The sequence below is a fragment of the Hippoglossus stenolepis genome, chromosome 22, assembly GCF_022539355.2.
Source record: "Hippoglossus stenolepis isolate QCI-W04-F060 chromosome 22, HSTE1.2, whole genome shotgun sequence".
Classification (NCBI taxonomy): Eukaryota; Metazoa; Chordata; class Actinopteri; order Pleuronectiformes; family Pleuronectidae; genus Hippoglossus; species Hippoglossus stenolepis.
Genome location: NC_061504.1, coordinates 2,989,013 through 3,015,895, shown reverse-complemented (window position 1 = coordinate 3,015,895; position 26,883 = coordinate 2,989,013). Strand labels below are relative to the sequence as shown.

Here is a 26,883-nt window from a genome sequence, read left to right as displayed (position 1 = left end):
AACTCCGGCAAGATGAAAGCCTATCGTGTTTTTATAGCTGCACAAAAGGTGGATTTGAAAAAAAAAAAGAAAGACATTGTGATCTCATTTGAATGGGAGATTTCAACCCTGAAACCACAGCCCTTCACTCGGAGCTCCCTTTCATTTTCACAAAACTAAAAAGGGCATTTTACGAGCAGCAGAGACAACTAGGGATGTGATTTTAGATCAATCCTCTATCATAGGCTGCAGAATGCTTTGCTGGTTTGGTTAATGAACAGGGAGCAGGCTCTTCCGTCGACTGGTTTGCACGAAATGCTGGATATTTAACCTCAGTTGCCTCAGTAAACATTATGACTTATAAATTAAAGTGGAAACTTTCTTCGAGTATGAATTTCTTCGATTGAAATAACAGTCAAATCCATGAGAATGAGGGAGCAAAAAAAAAAAGACGTCACACTCACTGGTAACACAATAAAACTGTATTACATTTGTGCTTAAAATTATTACAATTACAGTATTTACAAGCGTTGTCCTAAAAATAAACATCTCATGCTGGATGACACATAAAAAGAAATCATTGTACAATAGCAAGCAAAAATGAATATTTCTTTTATGTACACCCATAATTTACAAATTAGAGAAGGATCTTTTCTTTACCAGCTAAGAAATGTTGCTGAGCGCCGTATCCCACGCTCAGATGCTGATATTTAATGTTAGAAACATGAACGGTGTTGAATGTTTGAAAGGGATGTGACTCCTCTGCAGCAGGGGGGGCCATCACGACTCAGATGACTGACCTGTTGTAGAGTGCAGGTAGCTGAACCCAGAGCCATCCTCAACATAAGCCAGTGATTGAGAAAACATCGACTGGATTTCAGTACCAGCAAGTCAAACAATGCAAAAATCTCGGACAACTGGTGAAGCATCGAACGTTTATCAAATAAATAGTGTACAAAAAAGTAACCAACCCGCCCTCTGACCCACACCGACCCCTTCGCCCCCCGACGACCGCTGCGACATCCTGCCTCCATGAGAGTTTGACCAATGCGAAAGCAAGGTTTCAATAAATAGAAAGACTGTTTCCGGTCAGAAAAGAAATTGCACAGCCTTCCACCGCAGGAGAAGAGAGCCTGGAGTCACAGTCCGACCCGCTGCTGAAAGTAGCTCTGACGGAATGCATTTTAGGAATGGAGCCGACTCTCGTCACCCCATGAAAGATCCCACACAGCCAGGTGTTTGTCTACAGGCATTAAGTCTGGTCCATAACGTTTAGAGCTGCTATAAATTGATTCTTTTATTTATTTTTTAAACAAGCTGAAGACATAACGTTTCACACACGTGTAGCTATGAACATACTGAGCGTCATATTTACACATCCAGCAGACAAAGAGCAACTTTAGCATCTCAATGGAGACAACGGCCAATATTTACTCTCACTTTAGCTCCGCTTTGGTCTCCACCTGCTCCCGTGATAAATATCTGCTCCACTTCGGTCACCTGCTAGTTGCTGCTGACTTAGTGTGACTTGTGTGCGGTGGTAGGAAGGCAGGAGGATAAAAGCTCAGAGGTGAATGGTGGATAATGATGTTCACATTAGAATTAGTAAATGTATCCATGTTTTCCGATGTTGCCTCCTTTGACCCGTGAAAGGTCTTTCCATTGACATTCAGACTATCTAATCACGCATTTATTGTTATCTCTGGAGTGGTGTGACCGTAAAGTCACACCTACATGACACGAGTCATCATGGGTCGACAGTACAATGACTCATTGTGTTGTTTAAGGGGAACAGCTTTGGAATCTTAAGGGTTCTGAAACGACTATATGGACCAGACCAAGCCTTGTGAGACTGCACTGCAGAGAAGTGCTCATCCTGAAGAGGGATCCACACACATACACACACATACAGACACACACATACAGACACACACATAGCAACAAATCACTCATCCCAAGGCGTTAGTTTTGCCGCTCTTCAGTTTACATTCACCGTGTTTTTTTATCTGATATCAATACAGTAAAAAGGTCTTCATCGCAAAATTACATTGATTGACAATACCTCAGTGTGTTTTTAAGATTCAAGTAGAAGTTGTTGGACTGTGCAGTCAGGTGGGACGCTGTCTGTCCTTGTCAGATAAAATGAGACAAGTCTGGTTTTGGGTGGGGTTCACTTTTTTTTCTTCCAACAACTGAGAAACACCTGTTGGTTAGAAATTGCTCTGGGGCCAGTGTTAGCTGGCCTGAAGGGAAGAGGCAGCATCCGTCAGTCACAAACAAAGAAATGGACAAACTGTTGTTTCATAGTTGTAGTATGTTGTATGCTTCCAGGGCCTTTCCCTGCCACGCCGGCGTCTCTATGGCTATTTTGTACAGCAGAATGTGTCCCCTCCAAGGGAGGCTTTCTTAGTTATGTACATGTGGGGGACAGAAGATGGACAGGAGGCTATAGTGCTTTTTGTTGTGTGATTGCAAGCTCTCCTTCAGTCTCTCTCTTTCTCCCACTCCTCCTCTTCCTCCTCCTCTTCCTCCGTGCCGGCCTACGAGGGTCAGCGGACCTGGGGAGCGTAGCCCTCCTTCATCAGCCCCTCCTCGTAGTCTGTCTGGCACAGGATCATGTTGTTCTTCAGGAAAAACTTGTCTCCCACACAAAACCTGCACCACACAAAGAGAGAGAAGAGGAGGGGTGGGGGTTTACATAAGCATCAAAGCGAGAATCTGATCATTAGTACTGAGCTGTAGGCTAACAGGCCCAGCCGGCTGCAGCGATAGCTCTCTGACTATAGCGCCAAATCTCTACCTTAGCTACCGTACCCCCCCACCACACACACACATACACGCTTGAGCTGCAGCGGGGGCCATGTGCAGACAAGGAGTTCTCCTCTAGGAAACAGTCAACTCAATTACAACGGGGGAAATGCAGGGCTTGGGGGGGTGGTTGTTAGTCTGAGTGGAGGGGGTGGGGGCTCTGGTGTATACGAATAGAATTATCTGTGTTTCAGGCCAGGGTTCCTTTCTACCTGCAGCTACTACAGAAACCCCCACCGACCACGGCAATCCTGTACTGGTCCAGCCATGTGGAGGGGGTGGTGAGGTGGGGGGAGCACAGTTACGCTTGACCTTTCAGCACAGCACCAAGTGGAGATTATGTTGAACACGTAAGAGCGGTAACTCTCACTGTATTGTCCTGAGGGCTGCTTATCTCCCCCAGTGTGCAGGTTGGACAAGGTCGGGAAGCAGCGGTGCCAGTGTTTACCAGGGGGGAGGTGGAGCTGGGGTAGGGGGGGGGGGCTGGGGGGCGTGGGGCAGCGAGTGAGCCTCGCCTCCGTTTGACTTCCCTGGATGTCAAGACGGCCGAGTTCAGTGCTGGGAGCTGCACTGACGCAGCCCAGGTACCTGAAGAGCTGTGTAGCATTTACTCGGGGCTGCAGGGCAGATTGAGAGCATGATTTGTTACATCCAGCTGGGACCAATTAGCAGGATTCAAATACACCATAGGTACTGGCACGGAAAAAAGTGTGAAACTGGTTTTGTTTCTTGAAATAAAGCCAATTGTTCAGAGGACGAGGTGGCTTTTATTTTGAAAGATGCAGGGCTCAAATATATATTTTTAATTCACGGACGTATGGAATGTGGATAAAGTATATAACTCCAAGCCGATTTTAGGGATGCCCATCCAACCTCCCAGTTACTGTAGGAAAGGATTGAAGTGGCCCTTTTATTCTGCTCTTTGGAAGCTTTGTCCCAGGAAACCGAAAAGCATTCTATTAGGAAAACCTTTTAAACCTATCTTTGTTAAAGTTTAGCGTATTTAAGGTTTGGAATGGAAGCGCTATTTTTTTCCTTACCCGAGGTACCTGCTTCTACCCTACGTCTGATTGGCTCACCTTGATATTCTTACTCTAAACCTAAACCAACCATCAGTCTTAAGACTTAAATCTAACTAACCCCAACAACCAATCTTTCCACTTTGGGTGGAAAAGAAGGTAGAAATAGAAGCCTCAGCACGCTTTAGTCCATCCAATACAAGAGTGCGGAGCCAAATATATTACAAATATCAAGGACGATGGCATAACGAGCAGTTACCTTTCTCTAAAACCTGAAATATCTTAAACATTTTTAATTTCTTTACTTAATAGGATGATCTCAGGAATCAGCAACTCAAGATTAGCTTTTTAAAACATATTGGCAGAGTGATTATACATGAGGTAAAGGTGTGTTTCACGAGAGGGTTTCATTCACTCCAGTAAAAAACGTCGTGCTCCCTCCCAGTATCTGTCAGTGTGTGTCTTTATTGACACGGAGCCGACTCCCACTTTAGCTTTATCTTATTTATTTATTTTTTAACACCGTCTCTCCCATCGCTGTCATCTGCGCCCATTTCACACGGCCAAATGGTTTCTGCTCGGTGAAATGTCAACAGCATATGTGACATATGTGCACCACCAATTATGATGTGGATATTACACTGGGCCCATCACAGGCATGTCTAATAAAAGACCTTGTGATGCCCTCACGTTCCCACTTTTTAAAAAAAACAGCTGCGGGGCACATCTTGTGTAGGGTTCTCTGGTACAGTAAGCTGATGTATTGGTTTGCTGCAACTAGACTTTATAAATAATCCATCTATTAGTTTGTGTTGCTCAATGCTGATATAAACAATAAGAACAATTTTAACTGGGTTAGATCCAGCATTATTAATGTGTAAAACCTGCAACAAAGCCCGAGTCACTCTGGTTTGAGAAGCTGTTTATCCAATTTCACCTTCAGTCCAGCTTCTGGTGGAGAGTTATAGACTTCCTATATAAATAGAAATGTTCAGACCAAAAAAAGGCATGGGCTGAGCCGAGCATTTACACAGGAAATCAAATAACCAGACCAAATGTAATTAACAAGGTTCCTCTACCCAGTAATTTCAGAGTTTTTATCTTATATTAGATCTGCTCCACATTTTCTTTATTAGGATTCATACAGTATATGTCTGCAATTGTAACACAACACATATACACTGATGAGGACTGTGTGATGCTGTAAAAAGCTTATTTTGTCGAATACACAATGTCCCATGTGTGTGTGACTCAGTTTATGATGGCAGGCTTTTCCCCCCCCCCCCCCCTTCTTCCACTGTTGCCGATGGAAGCAGATACAGTACAGAGAGTTTTGCCCTTTAGACTCTTCATACTATTTGGATGTTGTGTACTAGATTATTTGAAGCATGTTTTGAAAATCTCTAACCGATGTGCAATTAGGTTGAAGCCTGAAGAAGGTCAAGGCCATGACATCATATTCACACTCATCATTTCAATAGTTTCCTCGGCAAGGGGAGGTTTTGTTCGTCTGTCTGCCTGTTAGCAGTATTTTGCAAAAAAGGTAATAGATGGATTACCTTGGTAACTTGCTGGAAGGATGTGGTCTCGGTCAGATAAGAACCCATGAAATTCTGTTGCGGATACAGAAACAATTTTTCTCTTTGTTTAACATTGTGAGCTAGAGCTTTTGCAACTTTTTCATTGAAGAGAAGATGGCTCTTGACGAAAAAATCTGACGTGTTTAGGGGACTGATTTATGAGTGTGTGCAATTTGTTGCAGATCCAAATACAAATGTGGATCTAATGAATTTAAATAAGGTTTCATAAGGGGACTGTAGGGCCTTGGTGGAGTTATGAACTCTACTGAGAGTTTTGTTTAGTCAGATACAGATTTTTCCTTAATTTTGTCTATATATTACATATGTTACCGCTCATCATAGGAGATGGTAAAGACCACACCTTCATTAACCTTCGTAAACCTTTGACACATCAGGAAATAGCTTTATATTTTAGCCTATTCTGAGCTCATTCTTTCACTATCGGACAAATATTATACATCATATGATTAAGGGGAAACTACCCTTTCTTTCCATTCACAATGGTGTATTACCTTTGTGTGAATATACTATATAAACTGCGCCAAGTGTAATAAAAAGTCTCCATAGTCAACTAGGGAATTTTGTTTCCAATGTAAAAGCTGTATTTGGTGAAAATACCCCCTATTCCTTAGTGAGTTACAGATCAGAGATTTCTGGATTGCAACACGAGTAGGGACACATTTCCACTAAGCCCCAGTAATACACTCAATGTACATGTACCAACACAGGGCTGAACGCTGGTAAATTTCCCCTCCAGTGAACTGACAAGCCTCTGTTTCCCACATGTGTTTGCACGGGTTTTAAATCCACCATGGCGGTTGTGAAGGCACAACGGATCTGAGGACTCACGTAAAGCTCGTCTCTAAACGGTCGAAAAGTTATCTAATGTTTTGCTGTATGGATGCTACACTCTCCTTTTGGGGGTTAGAGGTCTCCCTTAACACCACATCTGTTATCACAAGTAACGTATATAATGATGTGCCATCATATCATGGTTTCTAACTTTACAGGCAGTCAGTTTCTGCTGGAGCTACCTTCCCCGGTACCTGGGCTGCCTTCACTTTCTTCCCTCCATCTTCCTTCCTTTACTTAGAGGTGACTGTGACTAATGAGTCTTTGGAGACCTATTGTTGTAGGAGGAAGAGAAAGAATGGCTTCCACAGGCACACACTTAAAAGATGTATTGCGATGCCAGCCATTTGCCTCGGGGGCTCGTGTTAACTAGAGTATTCACTTTCCACTCAAATGAAGAAACAGGGAGGTTGTCAAAGAGAGGAAATAGTCTCAACTGCACCAAATCTAATTACTGTTAGGATGCATACAGGTTCAGAAACACTTGGCCCTATGACACTGATGCTTAATTGTGACAGTGTGTTGTAAATCTTCCGCGGCAGATTGCTGCTGGGCAACCAGCGGCAGCACAAGGACAAGGCGAAGATGAGTTTTTCTTTGGGGAATGTAACGCAGAGAATACAATTTCACATTTGGAACGGAGATCGACATTATTTATTTATTTAGTCTCCATCTTTGGTGATAAAAGTCTGCTGCCGCTGGTGTGTTTAAGAACACGGCTGGTTCTGTCTCCATCTAAGAAGTTCTGCACTGGTGGATGTGGGGCTAATGAGGCCATCCTGTTAGACCCATGCAGTGGACGAGCAGGTTCTACAGACGCACATTTGGGAAGGGTTCAAGTGACTAGTACACAACCACAGTAATTTGTGATATGCGGGACATTTTGGAAAATAGATTTAAGGCACAAAAATATGGTGCAGGTAAAACCCACCCTTTAACAGTTGCACTTATCAAAAGAACGTTTCCTTCCCACCAGAAACTGAAAGATTCATCAGAAATGCCCTCTGTATAGACATAAGGGAACAGGCACATCTTGAGGGCAACAAACACGTGTGGGTCTGGTATTCACCACAAGAATTTCACTATCTGGAGTGAACCACATTTGGTTAAACAAGGCTATTCCATTTCAAATGTTCCTCCAAATATAGCCCATTAAAAAAGGCAGCCCCTCGGAATCCATAACTCAAAGGGAAACTAACAACATGTGCACAACTTGTCAACTCTTTATGATGAGTATTGTCTGAAAAAAATGGAGGCCTTGAAGGACGTGGCCCCCAATTCAAAATATATGAACTGGCTCCACCGGTGTAGAGATTTATTTTACTTATACATTTTGTCATTGTTACATTCGATTTTGATTTTTCTCCACAGTGCAGGGTTGTGTAGTTGGAAGGCGTTCTCTAGTATGCTGGCTGCACAGGGCTCTGAGACCTCACCACCAATCATACACAAAGTGACAACTGTGTCCCTTATTGCCTATTAGGCCCCTGTCTAACAAGCCTAACTCATGACATACAAGGCACCAGTGGTTGAGCTTAGCTGTGCTGAATCCAATTGGTGTCAGTTTCCCCCTTCCAGAGCTCCAGCGGGGAGCCTCCTCCCTATATCAGCACTGACCTTCCCCTGCACTGTCACCCGTCCTGCTCCGCACTACTCTAACCTTCCTCCAGCCTCCCTAGACTGTGGCCTCCAGCTCATCAGGGGGAAATTGGGCCAGCGCTGGCTAGATGATGAGGCTGGACGACAGCCCCATCGATTAGCTGTCCCCCAGGGCTGATCTGTGGCTAACTGCTTGCTGGATGGAGTCTCATATCACTTTCCTTATTCCCAACACCCCCACCCTCACCAGCACCTTCCCCGCTCCTTAGAACCAGCTCCCCGCCCTTTTGGCTCCCAGACCAAGCCGGAGCTTCCTTTCCCCAGCTCAGGTAGGGAAAATAACAGGTCTGAGTGGTGGGAAGGTCACGGCGATAGATTTATGTCCAGTTTAAGAGAGTAAGGCCACAGTGGGTGCAGACATGAGCAATCAGAGCCAATGTAGGATCCTATATTTTCACTGATAGACCAGGGACAGGAGCTATTCACTGCCCTCAGCTTGATACCATTTCAAAGTCATGCACAGAGTGAAGAAGGAGGTGGGGGGGGAAGGCTGTTGCTCTCTGGCAGATACACAAGTAAGATAAGTGGTCGGGCTCTTCCATTTATCTTATTCTCAAGTCTTCTGTCGTGGCGAGCAAGAGACTGGGGACAATCTGATGGTGGTGATGACAAAGAACAAGAAAGCGGTCGCAGGTCTCGATGGCACTGACATGTCCACCCCCGGCTGCCAGGACAGTCTTTCCACCTGCGCCCGGCACTAATTAGTCTGTCATTTAAGCAAGGCCCCCGTAATAAGAGCAGAGCTCGGCATTGACCATTAGAGTCCTGCAGCGAGTCCCTGATGAAATCTGAATAATCACTCGCTTTGGGTTCCCTGTCCTTGCTCAATGGGCTACAGTAGTGTAGACATACCCGTAAAGCTATCCAAAGCTGCATTAATGCATGAGCGAGTATATATGTGCGTGCGTGTGTGTGTGTGTGTGTGTGTGTGTGTGTGTGTGTGTGTGTGTGTGTGTGGCGGGGGTGGCTGTGTGTTCATACTTGATTGTAGCAATTCCACCTTCAAACGCCAACACAGGCCGCGGCTGACCTGCAGGAGCAACGGATAATTACACGGCGTGACCCCCGGTGACCCCATGATTGCCTGCTCTGTTTATCAGATTTCACATTTTATGACAACGTTCCGCCGAGAAATCTCTGGGCCATTTGCGAGATGGATTAGATTGCTTTATCGAGAGGGCCCGTGGGGCCGGAGGGGGTGGGGGGTGGGGGGGGCTGTCGGGTTTTCATGTTTGTTTGAGGCTGGGAAACAAGAAGGGACGGGGCGGGGGTGGGGGCGCAGAGCCGGCATAGATGAACAAGGCAGTAGATCGGCATGCCAGACAAAGATCAGAAGTCCCCTTCCTGCACGGCTGCAACAAGATGTTGAGAAACTATTCAGGGACTCTTAAGTGGGATCAGATCTCCTAATAGATCGCTCGCTGAGGCTGAGAAACTCTGCAAAGGTCACTCTGTTAATCAGGATATAAATATGGAGTCACCCACTTGCGGAAGACTAGTTTTATTTTGAAATTTTAATGTCGCCACTAAGAAAGCGAACTAGTCTGAACATCTCTAATATTTTCCTTTGAAATATGTTTTTTGGATCCTCTGAACGTATAGCTCTACCAATGTACAGAAACAAAATGGAACACAAAAGTCAGAGGCGAGGAGCAGCTTCAATTAAAGCCAGTGCCACATGATAAATCTGGGCCGGGTCCCGGTGAAATTGTGATGGGCATCTGAACGGTGCTCGCGAAGCCACAGCGGACCGCGTGAAACACTCCGACGTCGATTTTATTCAACAGTTCAGCAGCTGCCCTAATGTAAAAAGAAAGATTTGCTCGCGCTTAAATGGGTTTTAATGTGCGGGAGCAGAGTTGGCCTGCCTGGGCCTGGCTGATGAAGATTAGCTGACTTCTTCCATTAGGAGAGGCTGTCTGGTGCAGCCGGCTGAAGTGGCAAGACAATAACCGAGTGCTAATTGTGCGTAACCAGGTCCTTCGCCGTGAGCATGCACAATGTGTCTGCTTTGTGTGCGCGGGTGCTTGTGTCTGTGCGTCTGCAACAAAGTCGAGTTTGGGGGGCAAAAAGATGAGAGAAACACAGGAGCCAGACCAACACTTAACCTTCCTGACGTTCCCCTATACGGTTTTCTGATGGATAGTATTTCTTGTAACCTTCAAGAAAAAAACACTTTGATAACATTCTGGTTTGCTCATTAGCTCCAGGAATGTTCCACAGAGTGTGTTCGCAGTGGTTCCATTAAAGTAACGTGACGATAATGTCTGGGAACATGGATCCTGTGAGGCCTTTTCAGAACTTGGGAGATGGAGAATGCGTATTGGAGGGTTGTGGCTTCTTTGAGCCGTGACGGCAAAAATCACAATATTTGTATGAATATTCACAGAACTAAAGATACAGAAACTGGGAGGCAGCGAGGTGGATGAGGGAGACATTTTGCAAGGTACACATTAAGTAAAATAGGCTTTCAAATGTTTTTAAATCTGATATGAAATCTTCTTCCACCATTGCATGCGTTGTACTTCTCAAAGGGTCCATTGAAGAATTGTGGTCAGTGTTTGGGGGTAGAGATTGTGTCTTGTTGTTGTTCTACATCTTGGGGCTCTCACGTTGGCTTAGGTGCATTTAAAACTAAGCTGCATTGGTTTACACGATATCTTACTGTGAGACACCCTTCACTTTGGTAAATGAGTGTAATGCACTTACAGTGATCATTTCAATACACTACAATGAACTAAGGACACAGCACTGTTTTACACCAAATAATTTATATCATAAGCACTGACACCAGATGTGTTGCAGGGCTGTTGTGTTGGATTGTAATAGGTAGTATCAGCGTACATAATAAACTCATTGTGGGGCTGCCATAGAAGTTCAGTCAAGGTGACACTGAGTTTCTTTAAGAAGTCTTTTCCAATGACTAAGCTCAATGCCTCCAGACTGCTCCCTCTCTGGTGCTGTGGTCAGGAAACAGTGTCCTGAAGTCTCTGTCCACATCCTGATGCACTCAGAGCCCCGAGTAATGAAGACTTATGGGAAGCATATGTATGGCCATGTAACTGCACCTGTAGCTCGAGGCTGACACTGTACAGTAGTAGTGCAGGATCATAATCACTGCGCTGGGCGCAGCAGGCTTCCTTAAGGCCTCGGAGGTGTCTGCTTGGACACTGGTTAGAGTGATAAATTCCGGCTGTGGGATATTGCTTTAACTACGAGGAGCACTTGGGATTTCGCTGTGCCGCAATCTAGCTTCCCACACCAGCCATCTGTCTGCACGCAGGTACGGGAGGGGAGCAGGGGTGTGGTCCGATCACTCACCTCTGATTGCAGAGCTGGCATGCGAAGCAGTCCAGGTGGTAGACGTTCTCCTTGGCCCTCATGACCATCTCGAAGGCTGGAATGAGCTTGCTGCAGGCTGCGCAGTTCCCCGTTACACCAAACAACCTGAAATCCATCCAGGCACAGACACACACACACAGAAAAAAGACACATGATGTTAGTCTTCCCAGTACACAGCAGTAGGTTAGACTATACTCATATACTTTCATTTTAAAATACATTTTAGCTGCGTATCAGAAATAATCTGTCCATACTAACACACCTGAAGAGAAAATCAACTGACCACATACAGAGGTCATGCGTGTGTCAGTGCAAACAGGAAGCAGATTGTCTAGTCTGCTGTTGGGTGCTTAGTTGCACAAATTACTACGAGGCCTTCACTGTTGGTATTGAGTCGAGACTCTTCTGTCTCTGTTTTAGGGGCTTGAACACTCAAGAGTATAACGGAAAATGTATGTGTGGACGTAGCCTAAATGTATATGTTCTCTGTTGTGTATTGAACCTTGTTATAACAGTAATAATAATAACTTTATTTGTATAGTACATTTCAAAAAAGCTGCTACAAAGTGTTTCACAAAGAGGACGAATAAAAACTCCATCAAAGACAACAAGCTAGATAATAGAAAATGGTGAAGTACAAAATCTAAAATAACACAAATACAATAATGGCAAAGGAAATGATAAATAATCAAGTAAAAGACATTTAGTTAAAGTACGGTTTGAGAGATGATTTGAGTTCTTGATTGATTTAAGATTCTTTTAGCCTGGGTTCCTCTAGTAAAATAATCCATAGGGTTGGGGGCGTAGGGGGTTGGGAGATTAACCCTGACCCTAATGATGTGCGGGTGAATATATATTATATATTTATAAGGTTTCGGGGTGGATGGAGCACATTTATGTTACTCTCTCACAGTCCAGAATTGGTGAAGGACCTGAACGCAGCACATTTGAACTTTTGAACAATGTTGACTCCACCCACCACTGTGTCCCGCCTCTGCATCCCTTTACATGCACCCGACAGGAGAAGAGGAGTGCAGCTGCTGCTTCTGCGGCTCCTTGGTGACTCGGAGAGGGAGAGTGGCAGCTGTCAAAGAGATTGTGACAGGCACGCTAACGTGCTCTGCAGACACGCATAGGGTCTCTGAATCAGTTTCAAAAATAGGTTGGACAGAGCCGGGCTACAGGAGCGCACTATAAAAAAAAAAATCGCAGGGCCTCAGCTTGTGCCATAGAAATAGATGGGACATGGCTAGCACTACTGCCCAGGGAGGACCCTATTATTTCCTCGCCTGCTCCAGGGACATTAATGTGAGTATTCATTAGGGATTCAGGGCTGTTACTACACAGGGACCCAGACCAGGCTAGCCAAGGGAAGGAAATATCTGATAACGAAATCATATAACAAAATAACCTATTAGGCAGACTTCTTGAGGCACTTTTAGCCGTCGTTGTTAAAATGATAAAACGCCATGCCACTCTCAGAGTCTGTAAGAGATCGCAATCTGATAAATGATCTCAGGGCTCGGGATATGCAGGGTTGTTTATTAACCTTCAGAAAGCATGTTTCCCAGAGGCTAAGGAAGCAGATAGATTGTGCCCTCATAAATACCTACAGAATTAAGGACCACTGTCAACACACCTTGAGACAATGAAGGATATCTCTTAGAACATGGTCGGTGGGTGAAAACACAGAGGGCCAATTAGATGGATTAGTGCTGACTTAATTAAAAGAATTATGCCTTTTCCTGTGAGCTATCTAAATTTAGATACATTTGTGCTACTGCTTGTCCTTTCTCTTTTTCCGCACAAATGTGCACTGCCTGGAGCGCCTCACATGAAATAGATGAAATGATGATTTCTCTCCTTTCAAAGCTGAGTAATTGATCTAAAAAAAAAAAAAAAATCTCTTTGTAAAAAAAGAAAAAAAAGAACAAGAAATGTGAGATTTAGTGCGAGATAATGAGCGTTTGAGGACAACAGCGGCACTTTGTGCAGCAGCTCGGGACAAAGAGTCGTAACGCGGCCACCTCTCGCCGCGCAGGGCCGAGTGTCCTTGTCTTCCAGTAACCTGAATCATTTTCAGATAGCATACACTCAAGGCCCTGGATTATAAATGATGGAGGGCATTTGTGTAAAAAAGCAACGTTTTAAGCTCTCTGCCTGTCAGCTCGAATCAAAAGGGTGTTCTGTTTCACTGTTCGCCGTGTCTGTCCACGCTCCTCTCTCGTCTCTTGCAAATTTAAGCTGGCCTGTGCTGCTGAAAAGGACTGTCACACTACTTGGGCTCGGAGAAATCCTGGGTGAGAGTCGTCGCATCTGTTAACATCCCCGCGTTTGTGTGCGTCTCCCCATCCAGTGAGCGCTCGAACCAGTTAGAACTCTGCTCGCACAGTAGCCACAAAATAAATAAAAACATCTCAAATACGGTGCGTTTCTACCATGAGGTAAAAGTTGTAATTTTACAAAAATAACGTTGTACTTTTATGGGAATAAAGTCATAATATTACGTGTAGTATAATATCATGCAAATAAAGTCATTATTTAATGTGTCATTTTAGAAGATAGATGGATACTTTGTTGATCCCGAGGGAAATTTTGGGGGGTAATCAGAAGATCGGCCTGTTGCCTGGGTTAAATTAGGACTTTTTTTCAAATTAATTAGGACTTTATAACCTTATTCTTGTAATATTTTCTTTATCTTCATTAAATTACAACCTTACTCTTTTAATATTACAGCTTTATTCTCAATTAAGACTTTATTCTCATATTATTCTCCGAATCTCAGTCTATTCATCTTCTTTTTTTTTCTTTTTCATTGTACCTATGTTCGAGGTACAAGGTTGTTTGCTGTGTGTTTAGGTTTAAGATAGTCATTGTTTAAAAAGTGAAATGTTCCGTTTGGTAGGAAAAGGAAAAACCTGTGACAATTGACACAAGTACATGATACAAGTTCCTGCTAAAGGTAGACACACCTTGTTGTTGTGTCCTACTGCTTTCTTCTATGGAAAACCCAACAATCTGAGCACAACGGGACACGACTCAGTCTCAGTCCCACAGAAAGTTTTGGACATACACACTTCAACGTTCACGTCTCTAACGGCTGAGATATCCGTATTAACCCATTTATATCCACGAGAGAAGGCTAAATAACAACGGCCCCACAAACTACATCCTCCATGATCACCAGGCAGTTGAACAGCATGATGAGGAGATGTAAGGCAGCGGGATCCATGTGAAAGTCCCACTCGGTGAGATGAAACTGAATGAAAACAAACTCCCAAAGAGCCTCAACAGAACTTCCAAACTTCTTTCCGTTTCTCATCCACTTGTTTTCTGCATAATTCATCCCCGTGCAGCTTTAACCACTGCTTTAAATGATTAAGCGTCCCAACCTGTGCTGACTTATGGGAATACATATATCGCTACCTCAAATCAAACATGTTCTCCAGCGTCCCTGACAAGCTGAGCTAAAAAAGTAGAAGTGCTGATAACGGCCTTCAGAACTACGATCTGCGGCAGCCAAAGCATCCAGCCAGCCTGGCTTTGCCGGGCTCTTGTGTGGCAAACACTCTTCAAACCGCCGCACACAGGAAGCCCCGACGCGCCCTGTGGGGAGGGGGAAGATAGATGGAGCGTACCTGCCACTCGTCTTTCATCGTTCCGCCAGTTTGATGCCACAGACGCTAATGGCTCTCAAGGGAGGAGGGAAATTAAGCATGGTTTGGTTATAATGAATTCAAAGGCACAGGCTAAAACCCAATATGAGCATGATGGTTTTGGAGGCCTTGTGTGGTAGAGCCAGCGGCTTTTAGCTCGGGATTATAATTTGCAATAAATGTATAAATGTCAAATGCATCTGTCTCAGGCTGACACTGCTGCAGCTGTCTGCCATATCTAGAAGGAGGCAAGCTAACTGTGGGTCTGCTGGGGAAAAAAGAAAGAAAGAAAGAAAACAGAATAACATATGTAGAATAGCGGGCTTGACATACACTTCATATCCATTGCTGACAAGACAGCATGTATATTTAAAGAGGCTCAAGATACAACATGGAATTAAAATTCATGCCTTGCTCAAATCTGAATTTGAAAGAGAATAGGGGCCGTCAGTGCCCAGCGCCTTGTTTCAGTCGGGAGGCGTTCACTGCGCCTGGTACAGCTCAGTGGTACCTATTTGATGAGGGGGAAAACAGACACCAATTAAATTATTCCACAAGGCTTTAGCCCAGTGGACCCCAAAACCCAGCCGCCAATCCACCCAGTCCCCCTCCCCCAGCCTGCATTGGGAGAATGCAGTGGTGTCGTGCCAAAGCTTTTTCTCATCTTTGTCAAACTAATTCAAAAATACAATGCCGCCCCCTCCCGCTGGTGATAAGTGGGGTGTAGGAAATAAAATGAATTACCCTTGACTTTGTACACCGAGCCGCGGATACTGTACAACACAAACATGTCTGTGGGTGGAGGGAATTTTCCCAAAGCCTCCTCTCAGAATACAGATATTATATATATATATATATATATATATACACAGTTATATCTGTGCTATGATTATTATTTCACATGATGATAAAACACTGCTAGTGAAAACCCCAAACTGCTGCAGCAGCTTTAAAGAGTTACTCAGCAGTGAATCACGGATCACACAGCACAGCTCAGCCGACAAAGGGAAAACAAATATGTGGCCCTTCACACCCGATAGAAAACACCTAAGCCACGGTAAACTGGGATTTATAACGCAGACTGCATGTCGTGTAGTCGGATCATGTCGGAGACCCCCTGACAAACACACACACACACACACACACACACACACACACCTTTCCGACATCGTACGAGGGGAACCTGTGTGAGCATGTTCCATAACCCACTTCACGCCATTATTGTCCAGCTGTGTGGGGGTGAGCTCTCTTTTTTATTTATTACTCAGCTATTTGTGGCCGTTATACCCCCCCTCCACGCACGCACACACACACACACACACGCACACACACACACACACACACACACACACACACACCATGGCTTTTCATGTGTCCAACGTCGTAGGTCGAAACTAACTGTGAGAGACCATAAATTGGCTCTTATCCAGGACGACAAATTGTTTGCAGATGATTTTATTATTTTTTCATTATTGAAACAGGAGCAGTGGTGCATTCAAGGTCCTGTTGTAAAGCTGTGGTTGTAGTAGCTGCTGTATATAAGTGAATTATTCAAGAATGACTGATACACCCAACTTAAAATTTGGCTTTACAAATCTACACTGAGATATACAGCACTTTACTTCTGTTCCCATCTGCCTTGGATCCATTTGCAGGAAAGTCAAACGCGCCTCAACTTTCCATCCAGTAAAACACAACTCTGTAAACTGCACAAAAAAATGTAAAGAACGTGAAAGACATGTGCAGCCATATTTCACTGTGGCTGCATTATCAAGAGGATCCTACGGCAAAGCTCAAACCTGAAGACTTTTATATGGACGTTACTGGGACGGACACATTCCCAGCTCTACAGACACAGGGACAAATACTGGTGGCACGTTTTCACACGGAGCTCAGTTGTAAACAAATGGTCCCGGTGAAAACTCCTCACTGTGTCTTGTGGGTTATTTGGTGTGACGGGTGCACTGCTTCTGGAAAGAGATGTTGCTGTTGAATGCATCAAAAGTGGAAGATAATCAGAATACCTTAAAAATAACAATAAACTCATAATTAAAATGTCTAAACGATCATGATAGGATTATTTCCGAAAAACTGAAACACCGTAATTATATACTAAACTCCAAATGTATATGTTTCTCAAAAGGTTTCTATTAGAACGGATATGACAACGGTAATAGAAATTCTTACTTTCCTTTGATTTTCCCAAGAAGGCTACATACCACTACATTCATAATAGAGTAAAAATACATATCTATACATATATATATATATATATATATATACATGAACTGACCCTTTAAAACTAACTGTAGAACGCTGTCTATTGAACAAACTTTGAAACCACTGTGAACCAATTTACCCTCCTGTCCCCGGCCCCAGCCCCCATCTCTTCCATCTCTCCCACCACTTGAATTGCTCCAACCCCGGCGTGCATTTATCAGCCGCTGGATTAGAATTTGTTTCCTCATAAACCATTGATCATCGGCCTATTACTAGGCAAATGACAGTTAATTACCCACTACATTAACCACAGGGACCTGGGGACCGACTCCCTGTGCCATCAGTCAACATGATGAATGTGGCAAGTTCAGTAATGCACGGCCGTTCCCTCGTCTGCCTGCCACGCTGAGAACAACACCTGAATCTCACTTCCAGGCACCCAGGGAAAATCTATGGCAATCTGCATAATTACAGGCTCAGGGTTAATAACGGACAAATGATTTGCTGCATCTCAACGTTGGCTTTTTTTTTTTGTGTGTGTCTCTCCTTTTTTTTTTTAATGGAACTGCGCTTTGCCCATTTAAAGATCCACCCTGGCTCGCTTGGAATTCAATCACGGCGACGAGAGAGCTAAAGTTTCAAAAAGTCTGACCCATAAAAACGGGACGAGAGAGGCAAGAAATAATTGATTTGATTTGGCCGTCGATGCTTCATTACAGGGAAACAGGAGGACGCACGCGGGGGAACACAAACGGAAAAGGTGGGGCTGCAGGAATCCGAGGTGCTGATGCGAAGTGCGGCAGTCAGGGGTGGGGGGAGAGGAGACAGTTAAGGGTGGCAGATGTAATCAGACTCATGCGTTGCTCAATTTAGTCCTCCCTGCATGTGTGATTGTCAGTGATTAAACAACTCTGGGGGCAAAATTATTTCAATTACCGCGGGCATGACCTGGGAATTGTCTCTGGGATAAGATTTTCCTCCTTGAGTGCCCCGACTTGCCTGGCTGCCGGCTCTATCAGTTCTCATCTGCACCTGGACTCTGATATCCTAATGATGAATTATGGCCTGCTTTTTGAGAGAGTGCCGACCGTACAGAGGAACATTCCTCTCGACTGTCAGCCCCGCGGAGCAGCCGCAGAGAGCCACCTAATTAGCTCCTCCAGAAACTCCTCCAAACACATTACACAGCCGAAACTACCGGTGGCAGCCGTGTCCTGCGTTGCCGTGATCAAATAGTGTCTAAAGTGAGGTGCATCGACGAATGTAAGAGATTCAAGAGATATTTAAGAGATTATCCCCGAAACCTCCTCTTCCAAAGCATCGCGTAATTCAAAATGTGCCCCTGTTCTCCTGTCCTTAAATGAGAAACGTTTCTTTAAAAAAAAAAAGAAAAGAGGACTCCAAACAAAGTAACCAGAAAAAAAGGCTTTCAGCACGATGAGTATTTTGGCAGTGCATGTGTTTGGGTCCATTTTGGAAAAAGGGTGTAATGAAAGATTTTGACCCCCCGCAGGGGCCAGATGTGCAGTTCGATAGGCACTTCCCGACGCCAACCCACCTGCAATCCCATAGCTGGGTGCCAGGGTGTCGCACACTCGCCCTGCAATTATCTGCACCAAACACACGCGGTCCCACGAGTCATTGCTCTTCACAGCCAATTTAGCTAATCTCAACTGGAGGGGACGGTCCAAAAAATAATGTGTCCAGCCGACTGAGCTGAGGCATTTCAGTTAAAATGGAGACAAAATGGTGGAGAGGAAATTCTGGTGCTTCCTTTATAGAAATAAAAAGTGCATGTATTGTTAGGGTTAGAACAATAAAAACATTGTGCAGGTTCATGCCCCAGAATTAAGAAAGACTGATGTATGGCTTTTGGAAAATACGGCAGGTTAAAGAACATGAGACTTTATAGGAGACGTACAAGGGATATTCAACATCTCCTCCTATATTCTCAATGATTTGCAGTAGAAAACAAATCAGAGAAAAAGACCAAATCCAACAACACGAGTTCATCTCTAAAACCTCCTGTCTGTCTGTCCCACCAGCTTCCAGGCTTAAATGCAACAACCCACACATACACTGGATACTTTCATTTTTCGAGGCTCAGTAAAAACGAGAAAACAGAACATTTGTTGAGGTTTATTTTCAGCGGTGAATCGGTGAGCATTTCCTATAGCAGGAAGATGTCGAGGTTAAAATAACAATGTAACTTCTTTCGACACCTGTTGCAAACTTGCCATCGACATCTCCCTCATTTGAGCGACGTTATAAGTTAGCGTCGGTCAAAGGCGGTCGCATTTTAAAAAAGCAGCAAACAGCTTTACCATCAAGTAAATCACACTTCTGCATATGTGTGTGAATGCGACTTGTACTGTTAAGCATTTTGAGTGGTCGAAGATATCGGAAATTTGAATAATTACATTTATTGTCCCATCGAACAAAAACTGTTTATTTAATTCAAACTTGAATAAGTGTGAACCTTTAAATGGTAGAAAATACTGAATGGTAAATGGTCTCGAAGCGCTTTACAGTTCAGCTTTGCCATTCCCCCGTTCACAGACGTCCATCCAGCGCATCTATGTGCAGCACTTTCTCTATAGAAAACAGGCAATTTGGGATTCAGCATCTTGCCCAAGGACACTTTGGCATGCAGAATGGGGACGACTGGGATCAAACCGCCGACCTTCCACTCTGCCCCCTTTACAGACTCAATCTCAAACAGATTTCTACATTGGGATATTTCTGTGATAGTTAAATAACAAAACTCTTAATTGAATTTGTTTGTATCCCATCACACAGAAATGTGCAGTGTTTTGGGATTGGTTGGCCTTGTGCATCACCTCCAGAGGGGTTTTAGTAATCCATTAATGGAGAAGCTGCTTCACTTGGATATTGGAAATGACAAAACGCTGCTGAGCTTTTGTTAAGAGCTTTCTCCCCAAATCATAAAGGTTGTACTTCAAATGCAGGCTAAATGATATTTTTACTGAAGGCCTATCATTTCCTTCCATCAAATCACATTCCTCCTGTGCTTTTGAGAAACAAAACAAAGGCACCCCACTCTTAACCTCTCCTTAAGGAAACGCGACCCCCCCCCTCGGGGACAATTAAGTGCTGGATGAAAACAGACCCTCCAGTACGTGTGACCCTCCTTCAGACTCAATCACTCGTGATTACCGGCACCCAGTTTGACCCCTTCGCATTTTCAGATTACATGTGAAAAGCCCTATTTAATTACAGAACTTCAGAACACACGCATTTGCGAAGGCCGGGCATTATTGGTGAGGTAATTGCTGGATGTGTGAAGAGAATTGTGGTGTTGGGAGGTTAATGGCAGCCAAGCTTTCCCAAGCACAACATAACAATTATAGTGTGCTTTCAGAGCTTTTAACATCTATGTGCCATCTCATTAAACTGCAAACTGAGATGGAAGCTGCAGAGGCGCGCACACACACAAACACACACAAACACACAGACACACACACACAAATAACTGCTTTGTATTATATTTTCGGCCATTTAAACCTTTAAGAGGGGACAAAAAATATGACAAATGACGGATAATTTAGAAAAGGGGGGTGATGAACATGTATTAAAAAAAATCCTGTTCATGTTTGCAGCTTGTGATGGTCAAATCCCATTTAAATTGTTTATTTTCTTTCTAATAAAAAACTATTTTTCAACAGAAAATGAATGCAACGCACCTGACAATCACTCCTAAACACCCAAGGCGGAACCTTGTTATTACACCTCCAAATCAGCCTCCGGAAGGCGCCGACATGACACATGGCCCATCAGGTGAAATACGGTTGATTGACACGTTGTTGAAACACTGACATGGATGAGAATATTATAAATATTCCCAGCGCAGCCTCCGCGCCGACTGTCACAATCTGTCAGCAGCAGCATCTTTTCATATTCATCCCGTTCTCTTATTACGCTATCTGCTACATATCAGAGGGAAATACCTGAAGCGTCTCGCCATCAGAAGAAGGGCAACAATCCCCCGACGGTTACTCTTTGATAAACACTGCGGTTGTTTCTGTCATCCAAGAGAGACTATTTTACAAATACTTTAATTTACTCTGTTTTAACCCAATAACGGAGTTTTTTTAATTACTGATATTTCCTACATTTACAAACAACTGAATCAGACTTGACATGATGAAATTGGTTAGGATGCTTCACTGCAGTAGACCTGTAACCGACAACAATACTTTTTCATAACCTAAGCGAATGGTTAAAGTTAAGAAAACAAAGAAAACATAAAAATGTAAATCAAGTCATTTTTTTTTTACTGAAATTGTCGGACCCAGGTTGCGATGCCACCATATTGTGACCACCATACATTTGTAAAACCAGGGGGCGCTATCACGTGGGTATTTCTTAATTCAGTATGCAAAATGAGTGAAAGTATCCGATTTTTATCACATTTTTTGGGTATTTTCATTCAGTTTCTAGGTAACTTCTAATGAGTCAGAACGTGCGACCCTCATCCTCATGGGCTCCTGCTAAACTGTGATATACGTTGTTGTTTTTTTAGTCTGTAAAATGCGAGTTAAATGCCAAGAACCTGATCATTATTGGGTGAAACCTTTGATTTCCAGGTACAGGTCCACTGAGGCTACATCCACACTAGGCAGACACCCATGTTGTGCTTCCTCATTGGTTCTAATCAGTCACGACTCGGCGACCAGCAAAGCATTGATGTGAGTTCCACCTCATCGTCGATCCATGAAAAGTAAACATTGCTCTTACTCATCGCCATTGTTGTTCCTTCGCAGGGTGGCTAGGGTGGTAGAGCGGATCGTGCACCAACCAGGGGGGGTCGGTGGTTTGATCGATAGGTGTATGATAGAGAAAGAGCTCCGCATAAATGCAGTGTATGAATGTGAGTGGGTGGATGGGAAAACGGTTCTTTAAAGAGCTTTGAGTGTCGAGTCAAGACTAGAAAAAGCTCCACATAAATACAGACCATTACCTTCTTTGTAGTATTTTCTGCGACACACAACCAACTGCAGAGCAGACAATCTGCTTCCTGTTTACACCACATGTGTCCACGTGAATGGGACTTGGGTTTTCAGGTATGTCAGCATGGACGGAAATTACTTTTGATGTGAAGCTTTGGACGAACATAGCTTTCATTTTGAAAAAAGAAAACGGATAAGTGCGGAGGTAGATTTTCCTTTTAGACTGTAAACTGTCGCAAAAAAACCCCTCCACCAATCAGGTGATCCACAAAGTGCTTTTTGAGAATTGCGATGTACAAGTATGGCCATAGAGACATTTTCGGGGGAAAATCAGAAAGTGCATGGAAAAGAAAATCTAAATATTAACTCTGCTAAGTGTGAAAAGTAGGTTCAGGTATGACAGTGAGGCCTCGCGTTCAGAAACACCTACAGACCCTGCGGCACTATGGCTCTTAATCGTCCGAAAAATGTGGTGATGAGGCAAAACTGTGTGAAAATGAAGCCAGGCAGGGCGATCTTGATAATGAATGGACCGAGCGCAGCCAATTAAATTAATGAGAGCCTACAAAAGGTCTGGCCAAACCCAAAAAATGGAAAACCATTAGAGTCTGAGGAGCTCTCTCCAGCAGCTGCTGCGGAGCGACGCTCGACTGTTTGTGTTTGGAGCGGCCAGAGAAGAGCTGCTACACCATGAGCGGGACGGCGGGACTAAACCCTCGGTGAAACCACTCGTCCTGTCCGAACACAAGGACAATGTGTGCATTATGAGGAAGCTGAAACAAGTGGTGTGGTTTCAAAAAAACGCAAATAACCAGCGTCAATATTCCGGTTCCTCTGGGAAAAGTGACGACTCTAATCGATGCCGAGGAAAGACTTTTATCCTGATGTGATTTCACTGATGTAATACATTTAAAAATGTATTATTATTGATTTAATTATGTATTTACAATGTTGTTATCTTGTATTACTTTCTCTGGTGTCCTTTTTTTTATATTTGTCTCCATCTTTTTTTACATTCTGTGGTGGGTGTTTTTAAATGGGCTCATTCAAGCTCATTTTACAAATTATCTTCCATTTTTTTTACACTAACTGATTAACGCTGTTTCTACTTTGTCTTCATTTGCACACACTCGTATGTTAAGGGTTATTATTGATCTTCTAAATAGCTCCGAAAATCCTCCTGCATCTGATCACATCCTCAGCGACGGTCGTGTCCGTAGAAGCGAACCCCAGCTCGTCGCACCGCGGGGGAGCACGAAGCAGAGTTGTTATTTTGGCCGCCGCGTGTCGTGAAGCCAGCTGGCGGGGATGATTTTCCGCGGCCCACCACCTCTGTCTGTGCGCGGTAAACTGGAGGGGCCCCACCCTCACCCCCCCCCCACCCCACCCGCTGATCAGGCTTTCTAAATGCGGTGCAGGTGGCTGAGAAATCACCTGGACACTGCTTTGACAGCGCGGCTTTGATTGCCTCTTTAGCATTTCACAGATTAAAAGCGTATGGGAAAGTGGTGGAAGGCGCAATCAATGCAGGAGCAGCGGCAGCGGCAGCGGCAGCAGCGGCAGCAGCAGCCCCTCTGCAGTCACTGCTCCAGTCTCTCACCGCCATGTGCTCAGATACACATCAGATATACCAGAGACAGACGTGACCTCAGCAACACATTGATTCTTTTATACCCCCCGCCCCCAAAACCAATTATAGATTGGATGTCTTCTCAATAATGAGTCTTTGTATGGATTTACCCAGACTGATTTCTTTGCAGGCTCTTGGACAAACATCCTAAGATGACGCTTTAAAAACACTTTCAACTAACACTGTTGTATTGAGAATTAGAAAATATATTTTGGGCTCCCTCGGTAGCAGAGCGCCGCTCTTGCATCAGCCGGCCCAGACGAAGCGATGCAGGGCTGGATGCTGTCAGGTAACTTAATGAAGTTGTTAATTCCTTTCCTGAGTGACTTGTTTGTCGATGTGCCCTGGCCAAGGGCAAAGTGTTGTGGAGAATTAGCATTCTTCTCTTTCTTTTTGCCTCCTCCATGAATAAATCAGGCTGTTAAAATTGCCGCATTTACATCTCATTTTACACAAGCAGCTACGAGTCGCTCGGCTCGGTTACACGAGCCGCGCTCTTCCCCTTCCCTCGCTGCGCCGCGTCTTATCACAGAGATTCAGGTTTGACCCATCACAAAGCATCAAACACACAGCTCCATTCTGAGCACCGGGCTTATCGCGACGGAGAGAACAACATCAAAACCATCACATTATGTTGGCAAAGCTTTGGCGCTGAAAAAAAAAAACAAGAGTCTGAAAAGTGCCTTTTGGTGACTTGAATAACTTAACCAATGCTACATCACCGGAGAGATCTGGCTGCCATGGAGGCAGCGGCCGGATCAGGACTGGATGGGGGGTGTTGGGGCGCACAATAGTGTCTGGCAGTTCCGCTAGGCCGCCCACTAATTGAGAAGTCGCTCAGGGGTTCAGCGCAGGCCTCACAGCTCTGCCTATACCATCCAAATAACGCCTGTAAGTGGGGCTGACACCGACCAATCAGCATTTTGAAATCCCGTTTTCCACAGCGCTGCCCCTACCCCGCTCCACCCCTCACTGTTCTAACAGCTGCAGCCAGCTCCAGTCTCCCCCGCTAACACTCGTCTCCACATCCTGCTCTCCTGCACCCCCCCACTTCATCTCCATAAAGGCCTCATTAACCAGGGGTGGCACAGAAGGCCTGGCTGAAGCCCACCACACACACACACACACACACACACACACACACACACACACACACACACACACACACACACACACACACACACACACACACACACACACACACACACACACACACACACACACACACACACACACACACACACACACAACCACCACCACCTGTCAGCTGAGCTGACTGACTGCAGCTCAGATTCAGTGCAACACATGCAGACGTGCTGCGTTCACGCTCCCATAATGGGGCTCGACTCCATCTCCCACACTCACGATACGAGGTGACCTTCTTAGTTAAAAGTGAAACGCCCCCTCTGACACCGAGGGCCAAAGCAACTGCTATGATTCTCACAAATTCTGATGTGCAGATGGAAAAGTATGTAAAAGATGCGGCAGATCAAACAGGATCAAACAGGTCTCTGTGTTTTCTTTTCCCCTAAATAGATCCAACACCTGTCATGTTTATTTTAACTTGTTTGTCACATGTTCTTGAGAAGGCAAATATACTATACTATATTATATTATATTATTATATATCATCTAGGTTCATATGGACTATTTGACCCAGTCACAGCACTTATCTATCCACAACGCTGTGGGCCTGGACTCACTGCTGCAAATTGACATGCGTTTTCTTTTCAGAGTTCAAACTAATCCAGGTTGTGCTGAGGCCTCAGCCCACAGCGATGACTGGAAACACTGTGAGTGAGTGTGTGGAGGCTGAGCCCTGGACACAGAGGGAGAGAGAGAGAGAGAGACGGAGTTCTCAGGTCACAGTCGACTGCTTGACTGAGTCTACAACAGCAGCAGCACTCGTCGCCCTGAGCCTCGCCGTGGCCTCAGCTGATCCCAGACCAGAGCCCCTACAAGCTGCCGCTGGTTGGATCTTCACTGAGCTGGTTTGCACAGAAACGTCACACACACACACACACACACACACACACACACACACACACACACACACACACACACACACACACACACACACAGACGCCGAAGTTAAAGGTCATACTAGAGAAGGGGAGTGTTTTAACTAACAGGTGCTCTTTCTCTTCTCATCTTCCTCATCTTCTCTCTCCCCTTTCCTCTCATTGGCGGGCACGGAGCCAGACCCTCGTCTGTCTTCATCTGCCCTGGCAGGGCACATTAATCATACATGCATCACGCCTGCCGGAACACACCTGCTTTTGTCACTTGGAGCTATTTAGCGAAAGAAGAGAGAGATGGAGGGAAAGAAGTGGTGCAGGTTCACAGTATAGGGGTGGAGGGGGGGAAGGAAGAGGGGTGGCGACTTCCCTATCGGGCGTCAGACAGGTTTCACCTTGCCCTCCGCCACACTCAACTTTCCAGCAGTGAAGACTTTTTATTTTTATTTTGGGCTGACTCGGAGCTTGTGTGATTATTCACACAGACTGAAAACTGTGGATGACTCCCAAACACATAGCCCCACCGAAAACAAAACCAACGTGTGCCAGAGCCTGTGGGTGCTGAGGAGGGGCGGAGGGGGAGGCGCTGCATATCTCTGTGTGTCGAACAACAGGGCCGTTATCGCACGCTCACATGCCTGCAGAGGAGGGGCGGCAGCCAAATATGTGGCGGCGCTGCAGCCAGTGGTTTGTTGGAGGCGAGGCACGGGGCCCGGGCTGTGTAGGCAGTGCACCGCAGAGAGCCCCTTGCCCACACACAACATCACAACACGACAATAAGTCACAGCACCCAGGGACTGCTGCTGAGGTCAGAGTTCAGCAGTGATACTACTCAATTAAATACATACAAGCCATTGACATCTAACGGCACATGTGTCACATTTTGTCTAAATAATCATTGAAAAACCAACATTGTGGTGCTGAACATGTGCCAGTGTGGATCTGTGCTGCAGCACTGAGGTCCTCAGGTTTGTGTCGGGGAATTTGAAATTCAAAATTTTAATAAATATGCCTCAGTGTTTTTGCTTTAACTGTCTAAAAATAAAGACAATCATTTTAAAGATAATAAAGGATTTTTTTCACCCAGAAATAAATCCTGGTGGTGTGGCAGCATTTAGGTTAGTATAACTGAAAGTTAAACTAATGTTCC

The 26,883-nt window shown here is 44.7% G+C and overlaps 1 protein-coding gene across 3 annotated transcripts in view; it reads right to left on the bottom strand.

Annotated features, from left to right (window-relative positions):
• Positions 1-439: 439 nt before the first annotated feature.
• lmo3 (LIM domain only 3) overlaps positions 440-26,883 on the bottom strand; it is a 51,833-nt gene continuing 25,389 nt past the window's right edge. For all 3 annotated transcript variants that reach the window (XM_035146924.2, XM_035146925.2, XM_035146923.2), the window contains exons 3-4: positions 11,219-11,344; positions 440-2,634 (exon numbers count right to left, since the gene is read on the bottom strand). In XM_035146924.2, the coding sequence (XP_035002815.1) occupies positions 2,529-2,634; positions 11,219-11,344 (232 nt within the window). In that variant the 3' untranslated portion in view covers positions 440-2,528. The remainder of the gene's footprint in view (positions 2,635-11,218; positions 11,345-26,883) is intronic.